At 46.7% G+C, this 27,999-nt stretch overlaps 2 protein-coding genes across 3 annotated transcripts in view; both read left to right on the plus strand.

Annotated features, from left to right (window-relative positions):
• The first annotated feature begins 2,390 nt into the window (after positions 1–2,390).
• IFI35 (interferon induced protein 35) lies at positions 2,391–18,510 on the plus strand. Of its 2 annotated transcripts, XM_079949897.1 has the most exons (10): positions 2,438–2,568; positions 3,310–3,337; positions 6,691–6,777; positions 7,863–8,021; positions 9,780–9,896; positions 11,013–11,166; positions 12,601–12,710; positions 14,759–14,948; positions 15,635–15,741; positions 17,822–18,510. In XM_079949897.1, exons 2-10 carry the CDS (start codon positions 3,323–3,325, stop codon positions 18,023–18,025), a joined length of 1,143 nt encoding a protein of 380 aa, XP_079806023.1. In that variant the 5' UTR covers positions 2,438–2,568; positions 3,310–3,322; the 3' UTR covers positions 18,026–18,510. The 2 variants fall into 2 exon arrangements, with proteins under 2 accessions (XP_079806024.1, XP_079806023.1); XM_079949898.1 differs by lacking the exons at positions 2,438–2,568; positions 6,691–6,777 and adding an exon at positions 2,391–2,409.
• A 2,116-nt stretch (positions 18,511–20,626) lies between these two features.
• The window catches only part of LOC307200651 (uncharacterized protein), a 33,109-nt gene continuing 25,736 nt past the window's right edge, over positions 20,627–27,999 (plus strand). The window contains exon 1 of the mRNA XM_079949359.1: positions 20,627–20,718. The gene's annotated coding sequence lies outside the window, so the exon portion shown is untranslated. The remainder of the gene's footprint in view (positions 20,719–27,999) is intronic.

Genomic DNA, 27,999 nt, shown 5'->3' on the forward strand with positions numbered 1-27,999 from the left:
CACCACATGTGGTAAAAACTACCTTCCTTGTTTTTACACCTCCAGCACAGTTTATCTCCATTCTTATAGATTTTTCCTAATTTTACAGGGATGATGTACCATCTGTACATCATTTTTTCCATGTTTTCTCTTAAGGCAACACAAGCAGTGAACTTCATATCTTTATTCCAGAGCTTAATCCAACTACAGTATCGTATTCCAAATTATATCCCAGATCTATCGCCCATTTCACCATAACTTCTTTTATTTCCTCGTCCTTAGTGTCCCATTCTAATAGTTGATTATACATTTTTGATAAGAGTTTTGAATTTCCTTCCACTATTTCTATCTGGAATCTTGATTTTTTTTCGTTTATCCCGATCTTTTTATCTTCTGTCCACAGTGCATTAATTTGATGGAATTGTAACCAACTCGTCAATTTATCTCCTAGTTCTTCATACGTTTTGATCTGCCAACCTTTTTCTGTTCTCACCAATAAATCTTCATATGTCCATCTCTTACCTTCTGTGTTTGTTTTTTTTAATTGTTAAAATATCTATTGGTGACAACCACCAGGGAGTTTTCCTTTCAAGAAGATTTTTATTTCTTTCCCAAACCTCTAGCAGAGGTCCTCTAATGATATGACTGGAGAATTCTTTATGTACTTTTGCTTTATTATGCCACAAATATGCGTGCCAACCGAATCTGGTGTTAAAGCCTTCTAAATCTAGTAGGTCAGTGTTTTTATATTACAATCCATTCTTTAATCCAATAGAGGCATGACGCCTCGTAATACAGTTTCAAATTCGGTACCTCAAAACCTCCTCTTTCTCTTCTATCTGTAAGCAATTTAAATTTAATTCTAGGCCTTTTCCCCTGCCAAATGAATTTAGATAGAATTTTCTGCCAATCTTTAAATACTTTTGTTTCCTCTTATCACCGGAATATTTTGAAATAGAAATAACAACTATTAAACATTAAAAGCTTCCCTAAACAGGGTTGCCTTCAGATGTCTTCTAAAAGTCTGGTAGTTATTTTTCTCTTTGACATCTGGTGGGAGGGCGTTCCATAGGGTGGGTGCCACAACCAAGAAGGCCCTCTGCCTGGTTCCCTGTAACTTGGATTCTCGCAATGAGGGAACCGCCAGAAGGCCCCCGGTGCTGGACCTCCGTGTCTGGGCAGAACAATGGGGGTGGAGACACTCCTTCAGGTATACTGGACCGAGGCCATTTAGGGCTTTAAAGGTCAGCACCAACACTTTGAATTGTGCTCAGAAACGTACTGGGAGCCAGTGTAGGTCTTTCAAGACCAGTGTTATATGGTCTCAGCGGCCGCTCCCAGTCACCAGTCTAGCTGCTGCATTCTGGATTAACTGCAGTTTCCGGCTCACCTTCAAAGGTAGCCCCACATAGAGCGCATTGCAGTAGTCCAAGCGGGAGATAACCAGAGCATGCACCACTGTGGCGAGACAGTCGGCGGGCAGGTAGGGTCTCAGCCTGCGTACCAGATGGAGCTGATAAACAGCTGCCCTGGACACAGAACTGACCTGCGCCTCCATGGACAGCTGTGAGTCCAAAATGACTCCCAGGCTGCGCACCTGGTCCTTCAGGGGCACAGTTACCCCATTCAGGACCAGGGAATCCTCCACACCCACCCGCCTCCTGTCCCCCCAAAACAGTACTTCTGTCTTGTCAGGATTCAACCTCAATCTGTTAGCCGCCATCCATCCTCCAACCGCCTCCAGAAATGGTTGGCATGGAAGTGCAGAACAAATGGAAGCACTTGAGCAAATCCATTGCTAACATTGTTCTCCAGTGCTTTTCTCTTGTCCAGCTGCCCCTCTGAAATGTTGACAGTGCACCTCTGAACATGAGCAGAGTACGGCTCTACCCTGGAGTGAAGAAAGCTTGTCAACAGCCCATGAAAATAATAAGATGCGCGCGCACACACACACACACACACCGCTAGTAAATACGTAATTGCTTAGCTGTGGGTGCTGATTTATTTTGTTCATTGCAATTTAAACACTTCTATGCTGAACTCCAATATTAGACATGCAATCTGCAGTCGTCCGGGCTATATATAGCAGGGATAAGGGGGAAAGTTTAAAGACAAGGCTATCCGTTATTCCAAAACAATCTCTCCATTGAGAAATCGGAAACTGGAAGGTTGCTCCTCGGAAATCCCAGATTAAACACACAAACTCTGGGGACCAAATAGATCCCTTCTATGCTGAGATTCCTGCATGGCAAGGGCGGGGGGTTGGACTAGATGACCCGGGATCCCTTCCAACGCCACAAAGGCGCACCCACCCTGCCTGGGAAGCAGACTTCACGCTTCGGGGCGGGGCTTGGCTTGGGGGAGGAGGCTTTTAACAGCTGGAAATCGAAAGTGGAAGCGGCGCAAGGAGGCCGGCAGCTGCTGAGAAAGGTAAGGTCGCTAATTGGGGGGGGGGGGGGGGCTTGTAGGCCTGATCCGCTCCTGTCCCCAAACCGCAGCACCCAAACGATCCGCTTTGCGCTTGGATAGAGGTGTCCGTGCGCGCCCTCTGCGCACCGCCTGCCTTTCGACGCCGGACCGTAGGGCGAGGTCAGGATGAGTCCTCCGTAGGGGCGGCGGGTTGGGGCAGGTCGGTAACCATTGCATGGGGTTCGGGACCGGGCACTGTGAGTGCAGCAAGCAGGGCGGATTTCATGGGAGTAGCCAAGAGGGGGGAGGCAGGGAGTGGCAGCTGCCCTCCCAAATCAATAATCAATACATGGCAAACTGAGGTTCTGCCCCACAACAAAAATCCTGGCTTCTCCCATGGCGGGTCTCGACTTTTCCGGCGTCAGGTTTCTAGTCCGTATGACCGAGGAAGAGAGGCATGGCAGCGTGCAGGGAAACGGAGGCGAGGAAACAAGGAATCTCTGGATAAAGACGGGAGTTTTAGGGATCTAAGCTCTTTGTGCTGCTCTAGGGCAGTGTTTCCCAACCTTTGGTCTCCAGCTGTTTTCAGACTACAATTCCCATCATCCCTGACCATTGATCTTGCTAGCTAGGGATCATGGGAGTTGTAGTCCAAAAACAGCTGGAGATCCAAGGTTGGGAAACACTGCCCTAGAGCAGCACAAAGAGCTTAGATCCCTAAAACTCCCGTCTTTATCCAGGTTGGGAAACACTGCTCTAGGGTATGTGAAGCAGAATAAATTATGCAAAGCAGACACATATTTGCATAATAAAACCAAATTACATTCTCTCCCCCCCCCCCCCCCGCCCTGGGTGGTATTTGGGTTAGCTCTGTTTTGTATTAAAGTGCACTGCAAACTCAGCCCTTCTGTTTTCTTCCAGGTGTGTCAACAGGATGGATTCAGAAGAGGTAAGCAGGCAACAGATAGGCAACTAAGAATCTGCTTCTGTGTGGCACCCGGAGGATGGATGAGGACTAAGCAGTACATATTTAAAGCAATATCACACCACTTTAAATAATCTTGGCTCCCCCCCCCCAAAGAATCTTAGGAATTGTAGTTTGCTAAGGGTGCTGCTGGGAGTTGTTTGGCACCCCTTATTCCTCTCATGGAACTACAGTTCCCAGAATGATTTAAAAATCAATCTATCTTCCAAGGGAATTCTGGATATCAAACCTTTGTAATAGAGGGGTCTGCTAACGGCTCTCAGCACCCTGAACAAACTACAGTTCCTAGGATTCTTTGGGGGAAGCCATGAAGGTTTAAAGTGGTATTTTTTTATTTATTTCGTAAAATATATAGGCCATTTGATTGTAAAAATAAATAAATCTCAAAGTGGTTTTGAAAAAGATAAAAACAAGGGAATCAAGGAAAAAATTCAATCAAAAAATTAAAATAGTAAAACAGATTAAAACTTACACCAGCATTCCTTAGTTTGCTACTTTAAATGTAGCACAATGAGCCCAGGATCTGCTGGGAAACCTCTGAGCTATTTGCAGTAAGACATCAAGTATTTCTGACACAGTTGTTTTAAGAACAGCAGCAACAAAATGACCTGCTTAAATTATCCTGCTGAAATTATGAACGCTAAATGTAATCAGGACTGCGTTTTCATGTGGATAGACTTCACCAGCCCTTCCTTAAGCCCCCTAAACCAGTGGTATCTCCACCTTTGGTGGTGGCACATGGACATGAGTTAATTTTATGTTGCGTGAAGAAGAAAATACCCACCATTGATTTCCCTGGATTCCTTGCAAGGCTGTGTGTTATGTTAATTAGTGCCACTGGTTCCCTTGCTCAGGTGCAAAAGTCGCATCCATATTTAACTTGCCCGTCCGGGGCTAGCAGCAGCAATCCAGTCCTTCCGAACCCCTTGGACTGGCAGCTGAGAGCCTCCCAATTAACCTTAAAACCCCTGACAGTTAAGTCGCAGACAACTCTGGGGTTGCGGCACTCATCTCGCTTTACTGGCCGAGGGAGTCTGCACACAGTTTTTCCGGGTCATGTGGTCAGCATGACTAAGCCACTTCTGGCGCCGTTTACCTTCCTGCCGGAGCGGTACCTATTTACTTGCACTTTGATGTGCTTTTGAACTGCTAGGTGGGCAGGAGCTGGGACCAAGCAACGGGAGCTCACCCTGTTGCAGGGATTCAAACCGCCGACCTTCTGATCGGCAAGCTCTAGGCTCAGTGGTTTAGACCACAGCATCACCCGCGTCCCAAGTTAACCTTAAAGGTAAAGGTAAAGGGACTCCTGACCATTAGGTCCAGTCATGACAGACTCTGGAGTTGCGGTGCTCAGCTTGCTTTATTGGCCGAGGGAGCCAGCGTACAGCTTCCGGGTCATGTGGCCAGCAGGACTAAGCCGCTTCTGGCAAACCAGAGCAGCGCACGAAAACGCCGTTTACCTTCCCGCTGGAGTGGTACCTATTTATCTACTTGCACTTTGACGTGCTTTCAAACTGCTAGGCATGCAGGAGCTGGGACCGAGCAACGGGAGCTCACCCCGTCACGGGGATTCGAACTGCCGACCTTCTGATCGGCAAGCTCTAGGCTCAGTGGTTTAGACCACAGGGCCACCCGCGTCCCCAGTTAACCTTACTTTAGTACTATTAGGGGGTGACACTGTTTGCTGTCCACTGATCTTGTCTTTGGATGAATCCCACAAGGGAATCCTGCGACTCCCTTGGCTTGTTTTGCTCGCCTCTATTCCTGTAATCCCCTGCTCCACGGTTAAGCCACTGTTGGTGTGTGCTCTTTAGAGAATAGATCCTTTTCCATATCAACACCGTATGCCTCTCTGCTAAACATGTTTGTTGCATCTTCCTTCAGAGTGATATGAGAAACCTTGATTCAAGAGTGCCACTTTCAAGTACAGTGGTACCTCGGGTTACATACACTTCAGGTTACGGACTCCGCTAACCCAGAAATATTACCTCAGGTTAAGAAATTTGCTTCAGGATGAGAACAGAAATCCTGCTCCGGTGGCGTGGCAGCAGCAGGAGGCCCCATTAGCTAAAGTGGTGCTTCAGGTTAAGAACAGTTTCAGGTTAAGAATGGACCTCCAGTATGAATTAAGTTCTTAACCCAAGGTACCACTGTACAGTGATACCTCTGGTTGTGAACGTGATCCGTGCGGGAGGCACGTTCGCAGCCTGAAGCGCTGTGCATGCGCATGACGCGATTTGGTGCTTCTCTGCATGTGCGTGACGTTATTTTGTGCTTCTGCGCATGCATGCACAAGTGCCAAAACCTGGAAGTAACCCGTTCTGGTACTTCCGGGTTCGGCGCTGTCCGCAACCTGAAAATGCACAGCCCGCAGCGTTCGCAACCCGAGGCATGACTGTATGCAAGTCGCCGCCTCACACGGCAGTTTGGGCAGCTCTGTGCATTAACTTCAAGAAGTTGATATATTTACCAAGTGATCAATAGTTAGTTCCCTTCTCAAACTGGCCAAGATGTATAAAAAGAACTCAAATGTTTGCTGGAGATGCAAAAAGGGGGTAGGTACCTTCCTGCACATGTGGTGGGACTGCGTGAGGATACGAGAATTCTGGGACATAATATATAACAAACTCAAAAAGATATTTAAATTCACCTTCAAAGAACCCCAAGAAGCCTTTCTGTTAGGCATGATGTTTACCAAAATACAAAAAAAAATCTTTAGAAACTTTTTTATGTAAGCAACCATGGCGGCCAGAATTTTAATAGCAAAAAATTGGAAAGGTGACTCAACCCCCACAAAAATTGACTGGCAGGAGAAGATGATAGAATATTTAGAACTTGCGAAAATGACTGGGAGATTAAGAGGAAACTCAAACCAGAAAGTGAGTAAAGATTGGACATTATTCAAAGAATATCTAAAAAAGGATTGTGATAATGAAAATCTCCTGGCAGGTCTGGATTGAATCTTGAATAATAAGGAAATTATAAAGGCAAAAATCTCCTTTTGATATGCAACAGTTTAAAAAATAAGGAAGTGTGAATAGACCAATAATGTGTAAAAAGTACAGTGAGGTGAATCAGAAGTCAAAAGTGTGTGTGATGCCAAATGATATGTTGTTCGTTCGTGTTTAGTTGTTATGAGGGCATGGTGTTGGTTGGTTTGTGTTGTTTTTTATGTAGTGTGTAAATTGTTCTGCAATAAAGCTTTAATAAAAATAAAAATAATAAAAAGTTAGTCCCCTTCTCGCCTCTGCGCTCCTGTTGCGTGGAGGCCGGAGGCCCTGGGCTGTGAACGAACATCCTTTTGTTCTGCTCTTCAGGACTCCTTCATCTACCTGCCCAGTCCAAGAATTTCAGCAAGTGAGTCTTTGGAGACACTGGCAGCAGAACAAACCTTGAAATGGCAGGTACTCTTCTTTGGAAACAGCAGTTGTCTCTCATGTCGAAAGTGAGATGTGTTGGTGTACGGAGGCTTTCTTCAAAGCTCTTTCCTTTATATTTATTTTATTTTTAATTGCTTTTTATTTTAAACAGGATGGATAAAAACCAATGATTTTTTAAAAAATTGAAATCGGATTTTTTAAAATTGAAATTGAATTTTAAAATAAAATGCTCTTGGAATGACAAATATTTCTATTTAAGTTACATTCTACTCCAAAGGCTATTCATCAGGAAATAAGGGTTTGTTTTAAGTTTTTCATGTGTGCTAAAACTCAATCTAAGTTTTTCTTTTTTTAAAAAAAAATTGTTTAACCACATCAGAAAAGTTGTCAGAATATAAACAGTTAACTTATTAAACCTCACAATAATTTCATAATTATCTATGTCTTTCTAATAGTATAACCAAATCAGTAATTTTTGATATAACTGTAAACAACTACTCTGAAAATTTATTATTCCAAAAATGAAAACTTCCTCTGGTTGTAAATATGCAAGAATGAGTCCATCTGTAAAAAAATTAATTTAAATCAAGTCTTACTGACTCGTGATTTAAATTGTGATTTAAAACAATTTGATTTGATTTAAATCAAATCCACCCTGGTTTTATATTTATTCTCTGCATGTTTACTCAGAAGCAAAATCCATTCTGTTTAGTGGGGAGCACCCCGAGGTTAGCATGCCTAGGACTGTGGCCCCCAAAGTATAAGTGCATTACTTTTGTGCTAGCAAAAATGTAAATATATACCTGGTATTGGAGAGGGTCTCCCCGTTATGCTTCTTTAACATTTGTGTTTGCCACCTGAAAAGCTGAAAGAAACAATAGATAACACAAACTTCGTAGTAAACAAAAGGAAACATATTATGTGGACAGAAACTTTCTCATATAGTATTAAAGAGCATCACCCTACTGGATATTCTCAATTTCCCATTTTGCCTACTGGAAAGTTTAAGAAAAATTCATCGGGATAAAAAAATACACACATTTTCTTCAGATTTCCCCTTTCCTGGTTTTATCCTTTCTGACTGTCACACGTCTACTTGTCACCTTTAGGATATGTGCATAGCATTGGAGGCTGACCGGTTTTCCTTGGAGGCTGGCAGAAAAGAGAGCGAACGAGAGGCGTCAAAACTCGAGAGAGAAACTGAGCTTCTGCGTAAAAGACTCCAGGAGCTTGAAGAAGAGTCTCAGCCCCACAAAGCAGGTTTCCAGGTACAGACCTTTTAAGACCAGGGTTGAGTATATTCTATCTTTAAAGCAGAGAAGGGGAAACGTGTTTGTTGTTGAACTCTCCAGCAACAACTGCAGGGCTACAGGTTCCTCAGCCCTTCTTTAAAGAAAAGCAAATTATTCATCAGTGTAACCCCAGTCCTGCACTGAGAGATGTTCAGTCACGCAGTCGTTCTGATGAAACATAAGCACCCATTTTCTTATTTTGCATCCTTTTATTTTGCAAGTCATTGCGAAAGGTCAGGAGAGGAAATACGACCACTGCAAATCGTCCTCCGTGTTTTCCTCCATCTTTCTGATATTTCCCCAGGTGTTGCTGATGTATGTTCATGTTATGTACTGAAGTTCTCACCCTGGGCCAGCAGGGGGATACTGTAGATAGTTATGCAAATAAGGGATCGAAAGTGGCGTTCAGTGATTGGATAGTTTTAGAAAATTGTTACAGTTACATTGTACTGCAGCTCTATATAAGCAGGCTAACTGAACCCTTCAGTTCAGTTCAGTTCTGTCCTGGCCTGTGAATAAACAAGAGCTGTTTGAAGAAACGCTGTGTTGTCTGATATGTTCACCCACAACTTAACAGTTCAGGCTTTTCTTGCAGCCGTGTAGGCCAAACACATGCTTCAAGGAAAGGTAGAGAGCTGAGATTCTCAGAAAATTGGACTCTGGCACCCTACCCCCAGATTAACACATGTACGTAATAATAAATTATGCAAACTGCGTAACTTATGTGATAAGCCTGTTTTTACTTGTTTGTCAGGGACGCAGGTGGTGCTGTGGTCTAAACCACTGAACCTCTTGGGCTTGCCGATCAGAAGGTCGGCAGTTTGAATCCATGTGACTCTGTCCCAGCTTCTGCCAGCCTAGCAGTTCGAAAGCATGCCAGTGCAAGTAGATAAATAGGTACCACTGTGGCGGGAAGGTAAACAGCGTTTCCATGTGCTCTGGTTTCCATCATGGTGTCCTGTTGTGCCAGAAGCTGTTTAGTCCTGCTGGCCACATGACCTGGAAAGCTGTCTGTGGACAAACACCGACTCCCTCGACCTGAAAGCGAGATGAGCGCCGCAACCCCATAGTCGCCTTTGAGTGGACTTAACCGTTCAGGAGTCCTTTACCTTTTTACCTATTTATTTGTTTGCAGTTATTGCACGCCTCCCCCAAACTATGTTCTCTGGGCAGCTTATGGTAAAATATTGAAATGCAATAGGTAAAGGTAAAGGCACCCCTGACCATTAGGTCCAGTCGTGACCGGCTCTGGGGTTGCGGCACTCATCTCACTTTATTGGCCGAGGGAGCCGGTGTACAGCTTCCGGGTCGTGGCCAGCATGACTAAGCTGCTTCTGGCGAACCAGAGCGGTGCACAGAAATGCCATTTACCTTCCCGCTGGAGCAGTACCTATTTATCTACTTGCACTTTGACGTGTTTTCGAACTGCTAGGTTGGCAGGAGCAGGGACCGAGCAACGGGAGCTCACCCCGTCGCGGGGATTCCAACTGCTGACCTTCTGATCAGCAAGCCCTAGGCTCTGTGGTTTAACCCACAGCGCCACCCGCATCCCAATAATCGACTGTAAAAATGTGCCTATGTAGCAAACTCTTGGTTTGACTGCACTTTAAATATCCCATAGATGGGAGATGGAGTCCAAACACATCTTGAGCATATCTTGGGTTTACAAGTTGTCTGCACTGGCAGACATCCCTTGTGTTCCCTGTTTAATGGACCACCATCTTTTCCCTGCAGAGAGAGATTCAGTTGGCGCTGACGGAAAAATGCCAATTGCTACAAGAGAAACTGGCTCTGGAAAACGAACTGGAGCAGGTGGAAAGGTTTCAGGTTACCCAAGAAGAGCTCCACAAGGTACTAGGTGTGGGGAATCATGTGGCCTGAGATATAGGCTAGTTTTCTCATGAAGACAAGCTTGTGTCTTTCCCGGAAGGAGCCACTGAATCCCAGTCATAATTCCTCTTGAGATTCCATCTGGTATGCAGGCTGAGACCCTACCTGCCTGCAGACTGTTTCGCTAGAGTGGTGCATGCTCTGGTTATCTCCTGCTTGGACTACTGCAATGCGCTCTACGTGGGGTTACCTTTGAAGGTGACCCGGAAACTACAACTAATCTAGCAGCTAGACTGGTGACTGGGAGTAGCTGCCGAGACCATATAACACTGGTCTTGAAAGAGCTACATTGGCTCCCAATGCGTTTCCAAGCACAATTCAAAGGGCTGGTGCTGACCTTTAAAGCTCTAAAAGGCCTCAGCCCAGTATACTTGAAGGAGTATCTCCACCCCCATCGTTCAGCCTGGACACTGAGGTCCAGCTCTGACGGCCTTCTGCTGGTTCCCTCATTATAAGAAGTGAAGTTACAGGGAACCAGGCAGAGGGCCTTCTTGGTAGTGGCACCCGCCCTGTGGAATGCCCTCCCATCAGATGTCAAGGAAATAAACAACTATCTGACTTTTAGAAGACATCTGACAGCAGCCCTGTTTAGGGAAGTTCTTAATGTTTGATGTTTGATCGTGTTTTTAATATTCTGTTGGGAGCAACCCAGAGTGGCTGGGGAAACCCACCCAGATGGGTGGCATATGTATGTATGTATGTATGTATGTATGTATAAATAAATAAATTAAATTATAATAATTCCTATGATTATTCCTCTTTTCTGCCCTGCAAACCAACTGAGACTAGTGGCGTTTGTTCAGTGGCAAGGCAAAATCTCTGCCTATGCACAGAACTGCTCTGTCCTTTCCTTAGCATTTCCCTTAAACTATCTGCTAGCTGAGTTCTACAGTTACTTATTAATTTAAAAGTTTTAATCAGAAGAGGCAACGTGAAATACAAAACAAGAGGAGTACGCGTGGGAGATACATCCAGTTGGAATTCTGACTCACAATAGAGTTTGTTGTAGAGTGCGAAACCTGGCAGGAAAAAAACCCCATTCTCATATCAATCTTCTCTCTCCTGCCAACTCTCCAGGTGCCAACCAACCTACCTGAAAGGGTGATGGTGTTTAAAGGCCACGTGGAAGAAGCAAAGGAGGAGACATTGCCTAACCGTTTGACAGCCCGGCCACAGATTCGATACCCTGTGCCTGGGGGATCGGCTCTCATCACTTTTGAAAGCCATGAGGGTAGGAGCAGCTGTTCGGATTGAAATTATGACCCCGAAAAGATGCCACAGGGGTGGCCCTAAGTTGGGGAACCTAAGAGCAGGCAGAGACAGCCAATTGGGAGCATTTTGGCCCAAGGATATTTCTGGGTCACTTCTGGGTTTGGCGCCATGTGCACAATGGTGCGTCTTTCGGACGCACATTAATCGGTCGCTGCAATTAATGGCCATAACTAGCTTACACCCGTTCATTGTAATGGATCTACTCTGAGTAATAGTTAGCTGAATACAACCCAAAGGCTCTTTGCGGGTGATTTCAACCAGCCCCTTGCCAGCAGTAGGAATCCTGTATAAATTCCCAACCACTTTTATCTCTAGTGATGGGACTTGCTCCTCCGCTATAGGGAAGGGATCGTAACAGATCGCCCAGCTGCAATTCCTGGTTTCTCAATCAAATTCATCCAAATGTTCCTTCGGCCTCTTTCACAAGGCCTCTATTGATGAGGGTTCCATAGTTCTTGCCCAACCCTTTCAAGCAATGTCGTTGTTGGCATCCGTCTGTCTCAAAGACAATGGCGTGCGCCTCCAGGCATGAAGTCAAACTGCTGCGCGGACAGCACTGAGGTGACCTCTTGTGGGCAGTGTGTATGGAAACCCTGGTCTCCCCAGACAACAGGACCCCGCCCCCCCTCGGCCTTGCTGGTGTGGTCCAAAGGAATAATAATTATTATTATTATTATTATTATTATTATTATTATTATTATTATTATTTTATTACTTATACCCCACCCATCTGGCTGGGTTTCCCCAGCCACTCTGGCCAGCTTACAGAATATGGTGGTACCTTGGTTTTCGAACGTAATCCAAGCTACCCCAGCTACCCCAGAAAGAGCATGATGCGCCTTGTCTCTCCCCTAACACTCCACACACCCCTCAATGCAATCACACACGGACAAAAAAAGCATCTTGTTTCCATCTTACAGGAGAATGGGAATTAATTCTGGGTTGCTGAACTGACAGATGGGGATGCGGGTGCGCTGTGGGTTAAACCACAGAGCCTAAGACTTGCTGATCAGAAGGTTGGCGGTTCGAATCCCCATGACAGGGTGAGCTCCCGTTGCTCGGTCCCTGCTCCTGCCAACCTAGCAGTTCGAAAGCACGTCAAAGTGCAAGTAGATAAATAAGTACCGCTCCGGCGGGAAGGTAAACGGCATTTACGTGCGCTGCTCTGGTTTGCCAGAAGTGGCTTAGTCATGCTGGCCACATGACCCAGAAGCTGTACACCGGCTCCCTCGGCCAGTAAAGTGAGATGAGCGCCGCAACCCCAGAGTCGGCCATGACTGGACCTAATGGTCAGGGGTCCCTTTACCTTTACGAACTGACAGATAGGAAAACATATGGATGGAAGGAGATAGTTGGAGTTGAATTGACCTCTTTTTCCACTCCTCCCTGTCAGTTGCCTCCAGGATCATTGAAATGGAGCAGCACCAGGTTCAACTGGATGAATTCAGCTATGTGCACGTGAAGGCTGAGCCAATGGTGTTACTCGTGCCCTCATCCTTGGAGGTGGGTTCTGCATCTGTAAAATTGGACCCACAATACGGATCTGGCACATCCAAACTTTGGGGTGATTGGGGGTAATTGTAATTGGGAACGTTTGAAACAGAAAATGGGCTGGAATGGGAAAGTTCGGATTCTTTATCGAATCTTAATGCTGTAACTAGAAACCTGTTCTTGGTTTTATTAGTACGGTGGTACCTTGGGTTACAGACGCTTCAGGTTACAGACTCCGCTAACCCAGAAATAGTACCCCGGGTTAAGAACTTTACCTCAGGATGAGAACAGAAATCGTGTGGCGGCGGCAGGAGGCCCCATTAGCTAAAGTGGTACCTCAGGTTAAGAACAGTTTCAGGTTAAGAACAGACCTCCAGAACGAATTAAGTACTTAACCCGAGGTACCACTGTATTATTTTAAAAAATTTAAGCTAACATTCCCAGGAAGTTGAATGCTGCACTTAGCAGCACACTCAGCACATTTTCTGCACTTCTGCAGTACATGCTGTTAGGCTACAATCCGTGCAACTGTGATAGCACTCTGTCAAGTGTAGGTCAGCAACAAAAACGACAAATCACCCAGGCCAGTGCAGTTATTGGCCTTCACTGGCATAAGTGTAAACAATAAAACCATACAATGTCCTCCAAATACATTGATAATCCAAACACATATGATATATAAAAGACTAGATAGCCACCACTGAGTCAATCAGGCAACTTTAGATTTAGCTTTAAATATTCCAGAAAACAGACCACAGCTCAGGCCTAATGGTCTCAGCAACTCTTTCTAGGAGGCCTTGCCTCGATGAAGGAGTTAGGAGGACTGAAGATCCCCGTCTTCCTGGTATCCACTAAGATTCCTCCTCTCCAGGGTCTTTCCAATAATAATAAGAATAATAATAATAAGAAGAAGAATAGAAAATTTATTATTTATATCCCACCCATCTGGGTGGGTTTCTCCAGCCATTCTGGGTGGCTCCCAACAGAATATTAAAAACACGATCAAACATCAAACATTAAAAACTTCCCTAAACAGGGCTGCCTTCAGATGTCTTCTAAAAATCAGGTAGATGTTTATTTCCTTGACATCTGATGGGAGGGTGTTCCAAAGGGCGGGTGCCACTACCGAGAAGGCCCTCTGCCTGGTTCCCTGCAACCTCACTTCTCGCAATGAGGGAACCGCCAGAAGGCCCTCAGCTCTGAATCTCAGCGTCCGGGCCGAACGATGGGGGTGGAGACGCTCCTTCAGGTATACAGGACCGAAGCCGTTTAGGGCTTTAAAGGTCAGCGCCAACCCTTTGAATTGTGCTTGGAAACGTACTGCAAGCCAATGTAGGTCATTCAGGCCTGGTGTTATATGCTGTGTCAGACTGCGTCTGTACAGAACCACCCTCTGCTCTGTGAGTTCTAGGAGACCAGGGGAGAGAGGGACTGGCCACAGCAGGAGGGGGAGAGGCCCTGGATTCTTCAGCCACCTGCCTCTAGGCCAGCCTCCTCTCCAGCCTCCGCTTCTGCCTCCAAGTTAGAACTGCTCTCTGGCACAGCTTCTTCTAGCTCACTAAACCCTGTCACCTCTCCTGCTGCTGATGCCTCCTCCCTCCGGTCCACTTCCTCTTCTGCTGCTGGCCACTCATCCTTGCCCTGCTCTGAGCCTTCTTCCCCTGGGGGTTCCCTAGGCCTAGGGGGTTCCCCGGCTGTTGTCTCTTCTGCCTCCAGCCAGACCGTAACCACACTACTGTTTGAGATGGATTGCGTGGAGGGAGGTGGCCTGCACCCAACCCCACATTTTCTTCTTTCCCCGATGGACTTCTTTCCTCAGCTGTGCCATGATGCGGCCGTTCTGGTTTCCTAAACAAAATAAAAAAATTCCTTCCAGTAGCACCTTAAAGACCAACTAAGTTAGTTCTTGGTAAGGTGCTTGGTAGCACCTTAAAGACTAACTTAGTTGGTCTTTAAGGTGCTACTGGAAGGAATTTTTTTATTTTGTTTTGACTATGGCAGACCAACACGGCTACCTATCTGTAACTGGTTTCCTAAGACCTCTTCCCCATCCCGCACAGATCTCCCTGGAAAAGAGTCCGCGCCAGGTCCTGCTGTCTGGCATCGTGGCCTACTCTCTGCCTGAGGACCGGCTGCTTGAGAAGCTGGAGTTGTTTTTCAGCAAGCGGCAGAACATGGGAGGCGAGGTGTTCAGCGTGGAGCGGCTGAGCGACACTGGCCACGTGGTGCTGACGTTTATGGATGATGGAGGTACGAGGAAATAGATGAAGAGGCAGTGGGAAAGGGCAGGTGGCTTGCTTACCTCAAAAATCAGTGAATTATTTTTGTCGCAAGGGAGGTGATCATCCTGATTTCCCTTTCTTGGACCATCTCCAGCTCATCTACGAATGCTTAAGATTTATTTTAAACCAAAACTGCCATATTTTTGTTTGAGCTGCTGCTCATTTTACAGCCAGGGTGTAAACAAGCACGTCGTTTAATTTCCCTGTGAATGGGCTTGTTTTCTCCCACCCCACAATACATGATAATCTTCATTCGGAAGAAACTTTGTGCTAGGTGCTGTACAGAATACAAGAGTCCCTTCTGCCAAATGCTAACTACAGTAGAACCTTGGTTCTCGAACGGCTTAGTTGACGAACAAACCGGAACCCGAATGCTGCAAACCCAGATGTCAGTGTTCCAGTTTGCGAACCTTTTTCAGAAGCCAAAAGTCCAGTGCTGCTGTCAGCTATTGTTTCTGGGGCACCTGCACCAATCGGAAGCCGCGCCTTGGTTTTCGAACGTTTCGGAAGTCGAATGGATTTCCAGAACAGATTACGTTCAAGAACCAAGGTACCACTGTATTACGCTTTGGGTAGTTAGAGCTGCACCGTTTTTTAATAGTGAGATGGAAAGTCGCAATGTTGTCCTATTCTTTGCCTCTCCCCCTTCTACAGTGGCCAAGCGGCTTATCCAAAAAGGTCAGTACCTAGTGCCCATCGGACAGGAGATTCACACAGTCAAGCTGTCACACTATGTTGGCGGAGAAATCGCAGAGCTGCAGGTGAGTTATTTTAAAATGAGGCTGCATTTTAACCTGTATTTTAAATTGGGGTGTTTTTTCTTTCTCCCCCCCCCCCTTTCCCCCCTATTATGTTTTTATTGTGATTTTGTTGGTGTTAGCTGCCCTGAGCCTGGCTCTGGCCAGGGAGGGCGGGGTATAAATAAATTATTATTATTATTATTATTATTATTATTATTATTATTACAGTGGTGCCTCGCAAGATGAAAAGAATCAGTTCCGTGAGTCTCTTCGTCTTGCGGTTTTTTTGTCTTGCGAAGCAAGCCCATTAGCGGATTAGCGCTATTAGCGGCTTAGCGGATCAGCTGATAAGCGGCTTAGTGGATCAGCTGATAAGCGGCTTAGCGGATCAGCTGATAAGCGGCTTAGTGGATCAGCTGTTAAGTGGCTTAGCGGATCAGCTGATAAGCGGCTTAGCGGCTTAGAAAAAGGGGGGGGAGGAAAAAACCCCCGCAGAAACTCGCAAGACATTTTCGTCTTGCAAAGCAAGCCCATAGGAAATTTGTTTTGCGAAGCACGTCCAAAACGGAAAGCTCTTTCGTCTAGCGGGTTTTCTGTCTTGCGAGGCATTCGTTTTGCGGGGCACCACTGCATTATGTGGCTATGTGCATTGCTTCAGAATGTGGTAAGCTGGGTCAGGGCCTGCTCTCCTATGAAGTGGACGGAGGTGGCCGCTTCGGGCGGCAGGATCCCAAGGGGCAGTGCCACCACCACCATGGGAAAAGCAGCTGTGGCTTTTCTCCTCACTTCTCCCTGCTGCCAGAACCAAGAATCTACAACCTCAGTTAAACGAGGCTTCAGGCGGAGGGTTTGGCACCTTCCTGTTTCTCCTCAGACGGCGAAATGGGATGGACAGTCCCCAAGGGTCCCTCATGCTCAATGGGCTCCTGGCCAACTGCCCCAGGGCTCTACCACAACAGCAGTGCTGACCTCAGGAAACCAAACCATGCAGCAGCATTGCTGTCCAAAATCAGATGCATGTTGGGTTCCTGGATCTTCATGTTTTTTGTTGTTGCTGCTGCTGGTGGTAATGTTTGCATTTAGCAAAAGCAACCAGGACTCTTCAGCTCTGGCATCATCATTGTGCGCTAGGGATTTCCCCTGCGTGCAAAGACAGGCTCCGGCAGATTGAGCGGACGATACAAATAGTCCGGAATTTTGTCAGGGATTTAACCAGCGCAGTCTGCTACATCAGCAAAATTCTGAATTTCACTTCTAACCCAAAATAGTGGGTCCAATGATTAAAAAAGATGGTTTCAGCACATGACGTGTTAGAATTCCTGATCCATGATTGCAGTCATGGGATTTTTGTCTATCACACAACGGTGTATGTTTTGACTCCACAGAGTGGGAAGTGACGGAAACAGGATGTTTGTGTTCCATGAAGTGGGACTATTGTCCTTTGTTCTTTGCTGTCTTGATACAAGAGAGAGAGGGAGCCATGTTGCAGTGCTGCATGTGTGTTTATATGTAAATAAATGCTGAGTTGCTGAGGTCTGTCACGTGCATGATGCACAAACTCTGCGGATCCCTAAGAGTGCCGGTGTTGGTTGGCATCGGTCGCTGTGATGTTTGGGCAGCAGAAAGCTTTTGAGGCTCCCGAACGAAAGACCAGGAGGGAGGGAACATGCCAGTTGGGCATATGTCTCTGCTAGGGTCCTACTCGAGTGTAGGCTGAACTCCTGACATGACGTACCTAGGAAGGTAGCCCATCTTGGAGAAAGCTCTGCTCCTCAACCTCTACTGCCTTGCAGGATATCTTTGGGAGAAGTAAAAGGCCAAGGAATGGAGTCACTAAGACAGTTGGATAGCGTCTTGTACGCCTCCGTCCAACAACTCCCGCGGCCAAGCTGGTGCCAGACGTATTGCTCTGCTTTCCTTTGGACGCCATCAATGAGGCTGAGAGAGGGGAGGTCTAGTCATCTGGGCTTGCACCCCAGGGAGTTCACTTCAGTGATGCTAACGCGGCGGTTCGACCACCCCCAGAGGCGGTCCTTATTTGTCTCCCGAGGCAGATGGACGCCGACAACAAAATCCTCTTTTTTCTTTCTCCCCATTCCAGTTCCGTCCTTCGGTCTGCGCTCGGACTGTCCTGCTGTCGGGGATTCCAGACGTCCTGGATGAGGAATTGATGCGTGAAGCCCTGGAGATTCATTTCCAGAAGCCCAGCAAGGGTGGGGGAGAAGTGGATGTCGTCGCTTACGTCCCGATTGGACAGTGTGCGGTAGCCGTCTTTGAAGCGGAGGAGGAGGAGGAGGAAGACTGAGAGTGACCCTGCCTTCCAGAGGCAGAGAAAGCTTTCTTAAATTGATTTCAGCGCAAGTAGCTGCTCAACATCCAACCAAGAAGGATGCAAAGCTCCGAACATTTGGGGGAGGGGAAAGTTTTGATAGTCCGAATTATGAATCGCTGCAAGGATGTGGAGACTCTCAGATAAATCTTACTCAGGTATAAAAATGGAATGGATATCCTTGCCAGCGTAATCCTGTATTGAGAAGAACCAGAGGATGGAGTTCTTACTGTTTGGATTAAAAAAAGAGGCAATCCCTGGCACACAGTGACACCCCTTTTCTCTGACGTGCGGACTTTTATCTGCATTATTTGGTTTGTGGTTTTTCCTGCTGCCTTGTCCCTGTTCAGTAATTCTGTCTCAAACGCTTGCAATTCACCCAAAGTGAAGGAGAGACTCTCAGAAAAGCAGAATAAAAGAGAACGGCAGACTCTCCCTCCTGCTGTTTGCAAATAATTAAATCATTTTGTGCAGTTGTTACTAAGAGAGCGTATGTTGAGGAGCATCACTCCAGGCATGAAAAGTATTCTGAAAGGTGGCTTAGCAAACACACATTATTAATGGAAGGGGGCCCTAAGGTTTGCAGGGGAGAAAAATGCTTGTGTGTGTCTGCAAACGTCATCTGCAGCTACTCACAAACCAGTCCACAGAATTTAGTTCATTTATGTCCTGCTTTTCCTCAAAGATCTCCAGGCGGTCTACATGGTTTCTTTCCCCTCACCCAATTTTATCTTCATGACACCCCTGTGGGGTAGGTCAGGCTGAGACGCAAGTAAGTTTTGTGGCTGAGTGGGGATTTGAAGCAGTCTTTTCCCATGCCTAATTAATAATAATTCTATACCACCCTTCACCCAAGGATAACAGGATGCTTTACAATATAAAAACACAAAAATACATATCATAGTAACAAACAACCCCCACACAGTTTAAAAGGCCATAGATTGTTTAATTAGCCAAAGGCCTGGGAGAAGTGTTTTTGCCTGGCAGCTAAAGATGTATGACGATGGCCCCCAGCCATCTTCTTTGGGGAGAGCATTCTGCAAGCGAGGAGCCAGCACAGAAAAGGCCCTGCTCTCGTGTTGCTGCTCTCCGGGCCCCTCTTCTAGGAAGCTCACAAAGAATTAGTTCAGAGGGGCTGAAGAGCATGCTGGGTTTTTAAGCTGCCCTTGCACCCGTACCTGCAGGAGTGCTGCCAAGTGTCTTCCCTTCAGCATGTTGAATCATGAAAAGAGAAGGTCCCAGGGAACTGGTGAGGTTGTTGCAACTTGGATAAAATATGGGGGGTGGGGAGAGTAAGTCCCGCCCCGCAGTGGCGTAGCGTGGGGGGTGCAGGGGGGGCCGGCCGCACCAGGCGCAACATCGGGGGGGGCGCGCTCGCCGCCTCCGGAGTCGCCGAAGAGCCTCGGGCGCAGGCTGTAGCAGAACCCCATGTCCGGCTGAAGGCGTCCGGCAGGCAGCGGCTCTCAGCGCTCGCCGCGGTCCCCGCGCGTCAGGGCCGCGGAGGGTGCGCCAGGCAGCCCCTCCTCACAGCCCCGCCGCCGCCGCTGCTGCAGCTGCTGGGCCATGTTGCATTTTCCTCGCCTCTCTGCCCTCCTCCTCCTCCAGGCAAGCGGTGTCGTTTGGGCGGCAGCGCTAACGGCAACTCGCCTTGAATCACCTGACACAGACCCGCCGCTACCTTACCGTAAATACCCCAGCCCAGGCAGCAGCAAGAAGAAGCTGGCAGCGGCAGCAGGTTAGAGGTTAGGGGTTAGGGGCGCAAATTACTTGCCTTGCCCCGGGTTAGGGGGCGCAAATTACTTGCCTTGTCCTGGGTTAGGGGGCGCAAATTACTTACCTTGCCCCGGGTTAAAGGTAAAGGTACCCCTGCCCGTACGGGCCAGTCTTGACAGACTCTGGGGTTGTGCGCCCATCTCACTTAAGAGGCCAGGGGCCAGTGCTGTCCGGAGACACTTCCGGGTCACGTGGCCAGTGTGACATCGCTGCTCTGGCGAGCCAGAGCCGCACACGGAAACGCCGTTTACCTTCCCGCTGGTAAGCGGTCCCTATTTATCTACTTGCACCCGGAGGTGCTTTCGAACTGCTAGGTTGGCAGGCGCTGGGACCGAGCAGTGGGAGCGCACCCCGCCGCAGGGATTCGAACCGCCGACCTTTCGATCGGCAAGTCCTAGGTGCTGAGGCTTTAACCCACAGCGCCACCTGCATCCCATTGCCCCGGGTTAGGGGGCGCAAATTACTTGCCTTGCCCTGGGTTAGGGGGCGCAAATTACTTGCCTTGCCCCGGGTGCTGACAACCCACGCTACGCCGCTGCCGCCCCGCATAGTCAATCACATGACACAGCACATGCACACTATTTGAATAGCTTTGGGGTCGGCCCCCTCAAATATTTTCTTGAGCGGGACCGAAGGATTTGGCTCCTATGGGCTGATGCGTTTCCGTGCGCTCCAGCAACCCAGAGTAACCTTTGGTGCGCATGCAAATCGTGCGCGTGTGGGGGGACGACGACATTGCACACCCCCCCCCACACAACTTGCCCCCCTGCCCGTCCGCCCCTCCTCTCCTTCCGGCCTTTCCTTTCGCAAAGTGGGCGGTCTCTGGGACGCGACTTTCGCTTTCGTTTCCCTTTCGTTGCTGTTGTCGATGTTGCCCCGGCCACCCTCCTTCGAAGGTAGGTGCCTTTGCGCGCCCGTCGCCCCATCTTCCCCCCCCTGCTTCTGCGGCTGCCCCCTCCCTCTTCTCCGTCTGAACACCCCCCCACACCCACGATTTCTTGCAGAGCACCCCCAGGATAGAGGCGATCGGACTGTTTTCTCCCCTTTCTCGGTCCCTCTGGCTTCCTGCGGATCCGGCGCGCCATCGGGTCGACAAAAGCGCTTTCTCCCGCTTCCGTGGCTGCCTTTAGTCTCGCCTCCCCCCCTCGCCCCCCACCCGGCCACTAGACGCTCAGCCAGCCCCCTTTCCTCGGGGCAGATGGGAATGCAAGGGAGAGGAAGGTTTGCAAGCTTTTCCGCACTTTTAAAAACCGGGCCCCACATGTTGGTGTGGGGTCTGCTCGGAGCCATCGCTGACCCATTGCTGGAGCAGCCGTGCGCCCTTAGCAAACCCCAAGGCCGAAGAGCAAGTTTCTGCAACCCGAGCGCTTCCTTTTTTTTTTTTTTTTTACAAATTTTTCTTTTACAAATTATTCAAACATAGCCATATTCACCAATTTACAAATTTTTGACTTCCACCAGCTCCTCCCACAATCCTCATATTTTATATTTGTTACGCATTTCCTTTATAATATATTGCCAGTTAGTAATATCCTTTCGTCTCTTTTTCTTTTTACAATACCCTTTAACATCACAAAGCCTCTTTAAAACCGACTAGCGTTGTCTGTTCGTCACAAATAATTTCCAGATAAATCGTAAACTTTCTCCAGTCCTCAGTGAACTTGTGATCTTTCTGGTATCTAATTTTCCCAGTCATTTTGTCCAATTCGGCAAGGTCCATAAGTTTCATTCTCCACTCTCCCACTGTCGGTAGTTCCTCTTGTTTCCATTTTTGGGCCATTAAAATTCTTGCCGCAGTCACTGCATATTGAAAAAGTTTGTAATCACTTCTGTTAATCTCTCTTCCTCTAATTCCTAACAAAAAAGATTCTGGTTTCCGATCGGCGCTTCCGATCCTCGATCCCTTTTGCCGACTGCTTCCCAAGTTCAGATACTCGCCCAGCGTTACTGCACGCCGAAATTTGTGGATGAAATCCCACAGGCTTCACATGCAAGGCTTGCCCACCCTTCTGCTCTAGATCAGCCTCGCCCAACCTGGTGCTCTCCACAGTTTTTGCGCTACAATTCCCATCTGCCCCAAACATCTGGTTGGGGAATCTCCCATCAACTTGGAGGCGGTGCAGTGTTTTGCTACAGAATCCGGAAGAACTGTACAGTAGTCTGAATCGTTGCTTCTGGCTTGAGTTCACTAAAGTGTCTCACCATCTGCGTTACAGGATTATTTGCAAAGCTTGCAGCCAGCTGTGTATGTAATCGAGCGCTTCCAAAGTGCTACTATGGACCGCCTCTCCTGGTATGTCCCACAGAGGAACTTACGGTCTGCAAATAAAAACATCTTGAAGATCCCAGGCCACAGAGAGGTTAGGCTGGCCTCAACTAGAGCCAGGGCCTTTTTGGCTGCGGCTCCAATCTGGTGGAACGCCCTGTCACAAGAGACTAGGGCCCTGCGGGACTTGACATCTTTCCGCAGGGCCTGCAAAACAGAGCTGTTCCACCAGGCCTTTGGTCAGGGCGCAGCCTGACCCCCCTCCTCTGGCAATCTGCACAGAATTTTGCTTATTGGTTGCCATCAATTTGATTTTAATTAATTTTTATAATGAAATGTTTTTAGAATCGTTGGATTATTTTGATTGTTGTTAGCCACCCTGAGCCCAGCTTTGGCTGGGGAGGGCGGGATATAAATAAAATTTATTATTATTATTATTATTATTACCACAAGCAATGAATTAATTAGCAACAATTCTGCTTTAATGAATTATCATCTGGCTTCGTAGACATTCATTTATGTGAGTTTAAAAACACCAACAACACTTGTGTGCTTTGCATGTGACTTTAAAAGCTATCTGGAAAGTTTACACTGAACAGCCAAGTATAAAACTTTTTCAGTAAAACCATGTTTTTCAAAGAAGCGGCAACATTTTCACAAATGGTTAAAAGCTCTGATAAAGCGCAGTGGAACTTCCCCTTTCCTCATATCCCCATGTCGTCATTGTCGTCGCAGATCTGTTCTGGGGATTTCCGCAAGTCCCCAGAACAGATGTGGGGTATAGGGAGAGGTGAGAAAGATTACATCCTATTGTGCAGGTATAATACTTTGTACCAACAGAACAACTTACTTGGATAGAACTCACAGTTTTGTGGTTTCCGTTAAGCTTGCTGGAATCAAATGGCCTTCCTCAGCTTCTTGAAGTTCATAAATGTAAGGCTGGTTGCATCTCTTTGGATGGGCGCCACGACTGGAAAGGCCCTGCTTTTTGTGCCAGGCAGACTTAACGAACTGGTACTTTAAAGTCATAGTTGTTTATTTCTTCGACATCTGATGGGAGGGCGTTCCACAGGGGGGGTGCCACTACCGAGAAGGCCCTCTGCCTGGTTCCCTGTAACTTTACTTCTCGCAAGGAGGGAACCGACAGAAGGCCTTCAGAGCTGGACCTCAGTGTCCAGGTAGAACGATGGGGGTGGAGACGCTCCTTCAGGTATACTGGACCGAGGCTGTTTAGGGCTTTAAAGGTCAGCACCCACACCTTGAATTGTGATTGGAAACGTACTGGGAGCCAATGTAGGTCTTTCAAGACTGGTGTTATGTGGTCTCGGCGGCCACTCCCAGTCATCAGTCTAGATGCCGTATTCTGGATTAGTTGTAGTTTCCGGATCACCTTCAAAGGTAGCCCAACATAGAGCGCATTGCTGTAGTCCAAGCGAGAGCATGCACCACTCTGGCGAGACAGTCCGCAGGCAGGTAGGGTCTCAGCCTGCGTACCAGATGGAGCTGATAAACAGCTGCCCTGGACACAGAATTGACCTGCGCCTCCATGGACAGCTGTGAGTCCAGAATGACTCCCAGGCTGCGCACCTGGTCCTTCAGGGACACAGTTGCCCCATTCAGGACCAGGGAGTCCTCCACACCAGCCCGTCTCCTGTCCCCCCAAAACAGTACTTCTGTCTTGTCAGGATTCAACCTCAATCTTTTAGCCGCCATCCATCTGCCTCCAGGCACTCACACAGGACATTCACCACCTTCACTGGTTCTGATTTAAAAGAGAGGTAGAGCTGAGTATCATCTGCATACTGATGAACACCCTGCCCAAACCTCCTGATGATCTCTCCCAGCAGCTGCATGTAGATGTTGAAAAGCATAAAATTATTGTGAGGTTTAATAAGTTAACTGTTTCTATTTAGACAACTTTTCTGCTGTACTCTATTGGAAGGAGAAAAATAATCATTAGTAACAATCTAAACAATTTATTCAACTAAAACAATAACATTATAGCATATGTATCCATGTTTGTTAACTGATGTGGTTAAACTATTTATTTTTTAAAAAAGAAAACCTTAGACTGAGTTTTAGCACACATGAAAAACTTAAAACAAACCCTCATTTCCTGATGAATAGCCTTTGGACTATAATGTAACTAAAATAGAAAACTATCATTAGTTTTTTCCTCCAAAAGCATTTTCTTTTAAAAATCTGATTTAAATAAAAAAATCCGATTTAAGTTTAAAAAAAACCCAATTTAAATATTTTAAAAAACTGTTTGAAATTCTGGCTTAGTCATCCTCCGCCATGGAGGTGCTGTGGAATTGTCGGGGTCAAGGTAACCATTGACAGGGGATTTGAAGAACAAAATGAAAGGTGACCTGGTCCTTCTTATTGTTCTGGAAAAACTGTGGCTTTTTTTGCGCTTATAATCCCTTAATGCTGTACAAACATGACCCTGCTTTCTTGACCTTCCTTCTGGGGGTAGGGCACTCAGGTTCGCTGCCCCTGTTCACTGTATTCCATTTCGGCTTAATGAGGTTTTTGTTTCTTAAATAATAATAATAAAAAAGAATATTTGAAAGCCCTGAGGCACCATGAATATTCATAGCGGGCGCAAACACCCCCGTTGCATGTTAATGGGCTCTCTGGTGAATAATGCAAGAGCCGAGAGTCTGGCTTGGCATCTGCGCTGGGTCAAGAAGGCCTTTGAGGGAGCTGACAAAATGGCTCCTCGCCCGCAAGATGCGAGGCAAGGCCTTCTCTCGCTGCATTATTCATGCCACCGTCGGCTTTGCAGACAGGCCTGGCTGGGTCAGCTAACAGAGTCCCGTTTGTTTGCCGTCGTGGCGAGCCGACAAAATGTGGCGGACGTCTGGCCGGGGGATAAATTGGGCAGGGGGAGGGGAATACGCATTTGCCCCTTACAAACTAGTGAGGCAAAATTTTGAATTTCCTTCCTTTAAAAAAAAAGACACCCACCCACACCCAACATGTATTAAACAAGGCTGAAAAGTATTCTCTTGCACCACAACCAACATCTGAAGATAATTCGCCTCACAGCTGCACATCTTTTTGCAGGCTGGCAGCTGTGTGGCAAGGCAAAAGCGATATTATCTCTGCATTTATGTTTGAGGCCGAAGGGGGAACAGTTATTGGGTTGTTGTTTTTATTTTGATTACAGTGGTACCTTGGTTCTCAAACTTAATCCGTTCCAGAAGTCCGTTCGAAAACCGAGGTGCGCTTTCCCATAGAAAGTAATGCAAAATGGATTAATCCGTTCCAGACTTTTAAAAACAACCCCTAAAACATCAATTTAACATGAATTTTACTGTCTAATGAGACCATTGATCCATAAAATGAAAGCAATAAACAATGTACTGCAGTCATACAATCAGTAGCTGAACTGTGTTCCACACAGTCACAAAAACAAAAAAGCCGCAAAAACAAAAATGCAAAATAAATAGCAAAAGCACCTCAGCGTAACACTCAAATCGGAAGCGTAACACTCAAAACGGAGCACGTTCGGCTTCCAAAAAAAGTTTGCAAACCGGAACACTTACTTCCTGGTTTGCAGTGTTTTGGGGTTCCAAGTTGTTTGAGTACCAAGGCGTTTGAGAACCAAGGTGCTAATGTATATATATTGTGGTTTTTATGTTGATCTTTTCTATGAACTGCCCTGAGACCTCTGGGTATAGGGCAGTATATAAATTCAATTAATAATAATAATAATAAATATTGAACTTTTGGGTGTGCCAAGAAAAGATGGCAAATGCTTCCGTTTCCCCCAAATCGTGCTTCGTTTCCTACAGGAAAGGGTTGAGGGAGAAAGTATTTCCCACCTCCCTGCCTCATCCTCTGTTCAAAACATTTGTGGAGGTTGAATTTTGCAGGTCAGCTGCCTAGAAATGTCTCTGGAGATTTTATATCTCTTGAGTTATTTCCAACCCAATGACAGTCTTCCTCTAGATATCTGTCTTGAACCTGCCACCGCCCAGCAGAGATAATGGAGGGGCCATAGCTCTGTGCTGGTGCATCAGCCTTGAACACAGAAGATTCCATTCCCAGCATCTCCAGGGATAGCTAGCAATGTCCGCTGTCTGAAACCCTGAAGAGCTGGTTGCTGGTCAGACAAGACTGAGCTAGGTGGATCAATGGTTTTGAGTTGTGCAAGGCAGTGTCTCCCCTTCATGGATCACTGTCTTGCCATGGCGAAGGGGCTTGAATAACTCAGAGAAGCTATGAACTATGCCGAGCAGGGCACCCAAGATGAACAGGTCATAGTGGAGAGTTTTGACCAAATGTGATCCACCTGGAGGAGGAACCGGCAAGCCACTCCAGTATCCCTGCCAAGAAAACTCCATGGCCACTGGTCCCATCACCTCCTGGCAAATAGAAGGGGAAGAAATGGAGGCAGTGAGAGATTTTACTTTCTTGGGCTCCATGATCACTGCAGATGGTGACAGCAGCCACAAAATTAAAAGACGCCTGCTTCTTGGGAGAAAAGCAATGACAAACCTAGACAGCATATTAAAAAGCAGAGACATCACCTTGCCAACAAAGGTCCGTATAGCAAAACCTATGGTTTTCCCAGTACTGATGTATGGAAGTGAGAGCTGGACCATAAAGAAGGCTGATCGCCGAAGAATTGATGCTTTTGAATTATGGTGCTGGAGGAGACTCTTGAGAGCCCCATGGATTGCAAGAAGATCAAACCTATCCATTCTGAAGGAAATCAGCCCTGAGTGCTCACTGGAAGGACAGATCCTGAAGCTGAGGCTCCAATACTTTGGCCACCTCGTGAGAAGAGAAGACTCCCTGGAAAAGACCCTGATGTTGGGAAAGATGGAGGGCACAAGGAGAAGGGGGCGACAGAGGACGAGATGGTTGGACAGTGTTCTCGAAGCTACGAACATGAGTTTGACCAAGCTGCGGGAGGCAGTGGAAGACAGGAGTGCCTGGCGTGCTCTGGTCCATGGGGTCACGAAGAGTTGGACACGACTAAACAACAACAACAGCAAGGCAGTGTATTGTGTTCCTAGGACCCAGCACATCCTGGGTTTCATGTAGAAAAGACTTGGTTGTTCACAAATGCTGATGATTTTTATTTTATTTTATTTGTTTTGTTTTGTTTTGTTTTGTTTTGTTTTGACCAAGTAATAATCATAAATGAGAATAAAAATGTGCACACCCCACATTATAACTATCCAACCTCCCAAAATTTCAACACCTCTTGCGATGGTTTGACCCCTTCCCGTTTTAACAGTACAGATTCTACAAACACCCTCCATATCTCCTCAAAATCATTTCTCCTGCCTATTCCCCATCTTACCATAATGGCACATTTTAATTTATCATTAATAGCTATATCCCACACCTCTTTATACCATTCTTCCATTTTATATTCTGCTTGCCCCTTCCACTTCCTAGCTATCATAATTCGTGCAGCTGTCAATAAATTTGTGAGCAAGTCCTTTCTAGCCTGCGAACCTTCCACCCCATTGTAAATTGATAATAATGCAACCTCTGGACTTTTGGTCAGCTTTAACCCAGCGATTTCTGTTATCTCCTTAAACACCCTTCCCCCCCCCAAAGGGTACATATTTACACCCCCACCACATGTGAATATAATTCCCTGTTTCCTGGCATCCTCTCCAACATAGCACCGAATAATGCTGCTGATTTTTTTTAAAAAAATACTAACAATTTCAACATAACAAAATATCAAAACATCTCATATTTATTATTTTCCCCCTTTCCGCCCACCTCCCCATCAAATCCTCCCTCTCTCCCCCCGAGACTTCCATCAGCTCCTCTCTCTGATTTCTCAACTCATATTGTCCACTGCATACTGTAAAATTGTATAAATCCTTATATTATCCATCTACTATGTTAACAAACAATAAATTTGTATATGTTT

Source organism: Podarcis cretensis, assembly GCF_951804945.1.
Source record: "Podarcis cretensis genome assembly, chromosome: 13".
Taxonomy (NCBI): domain Eukaryota; kingdom Metazoa; phylum Chordata; class Lepidosauria; order Squamata; family Lacertidae; genus Podarcis; species Podarcis cretensis.

Coding starts and splice junctions, on each gene's coding strand:
- IFI35 (XM_079949897.1), top strand. Junction 8,022..9,779: donor CCCACAAAGCAGGTTTCCAG/GTACAGACCTTT, acceptor TTTTCCCTGCAG/AGAGAGATTCAGTTGGCGCT. Junction 14,949..15,634: donor GACGTTTATGGATGATGGAG/GTACGAGGAAAT, acceptor CCCCTTCTACAG/TGGCCAAGCGGCTTATCCAA.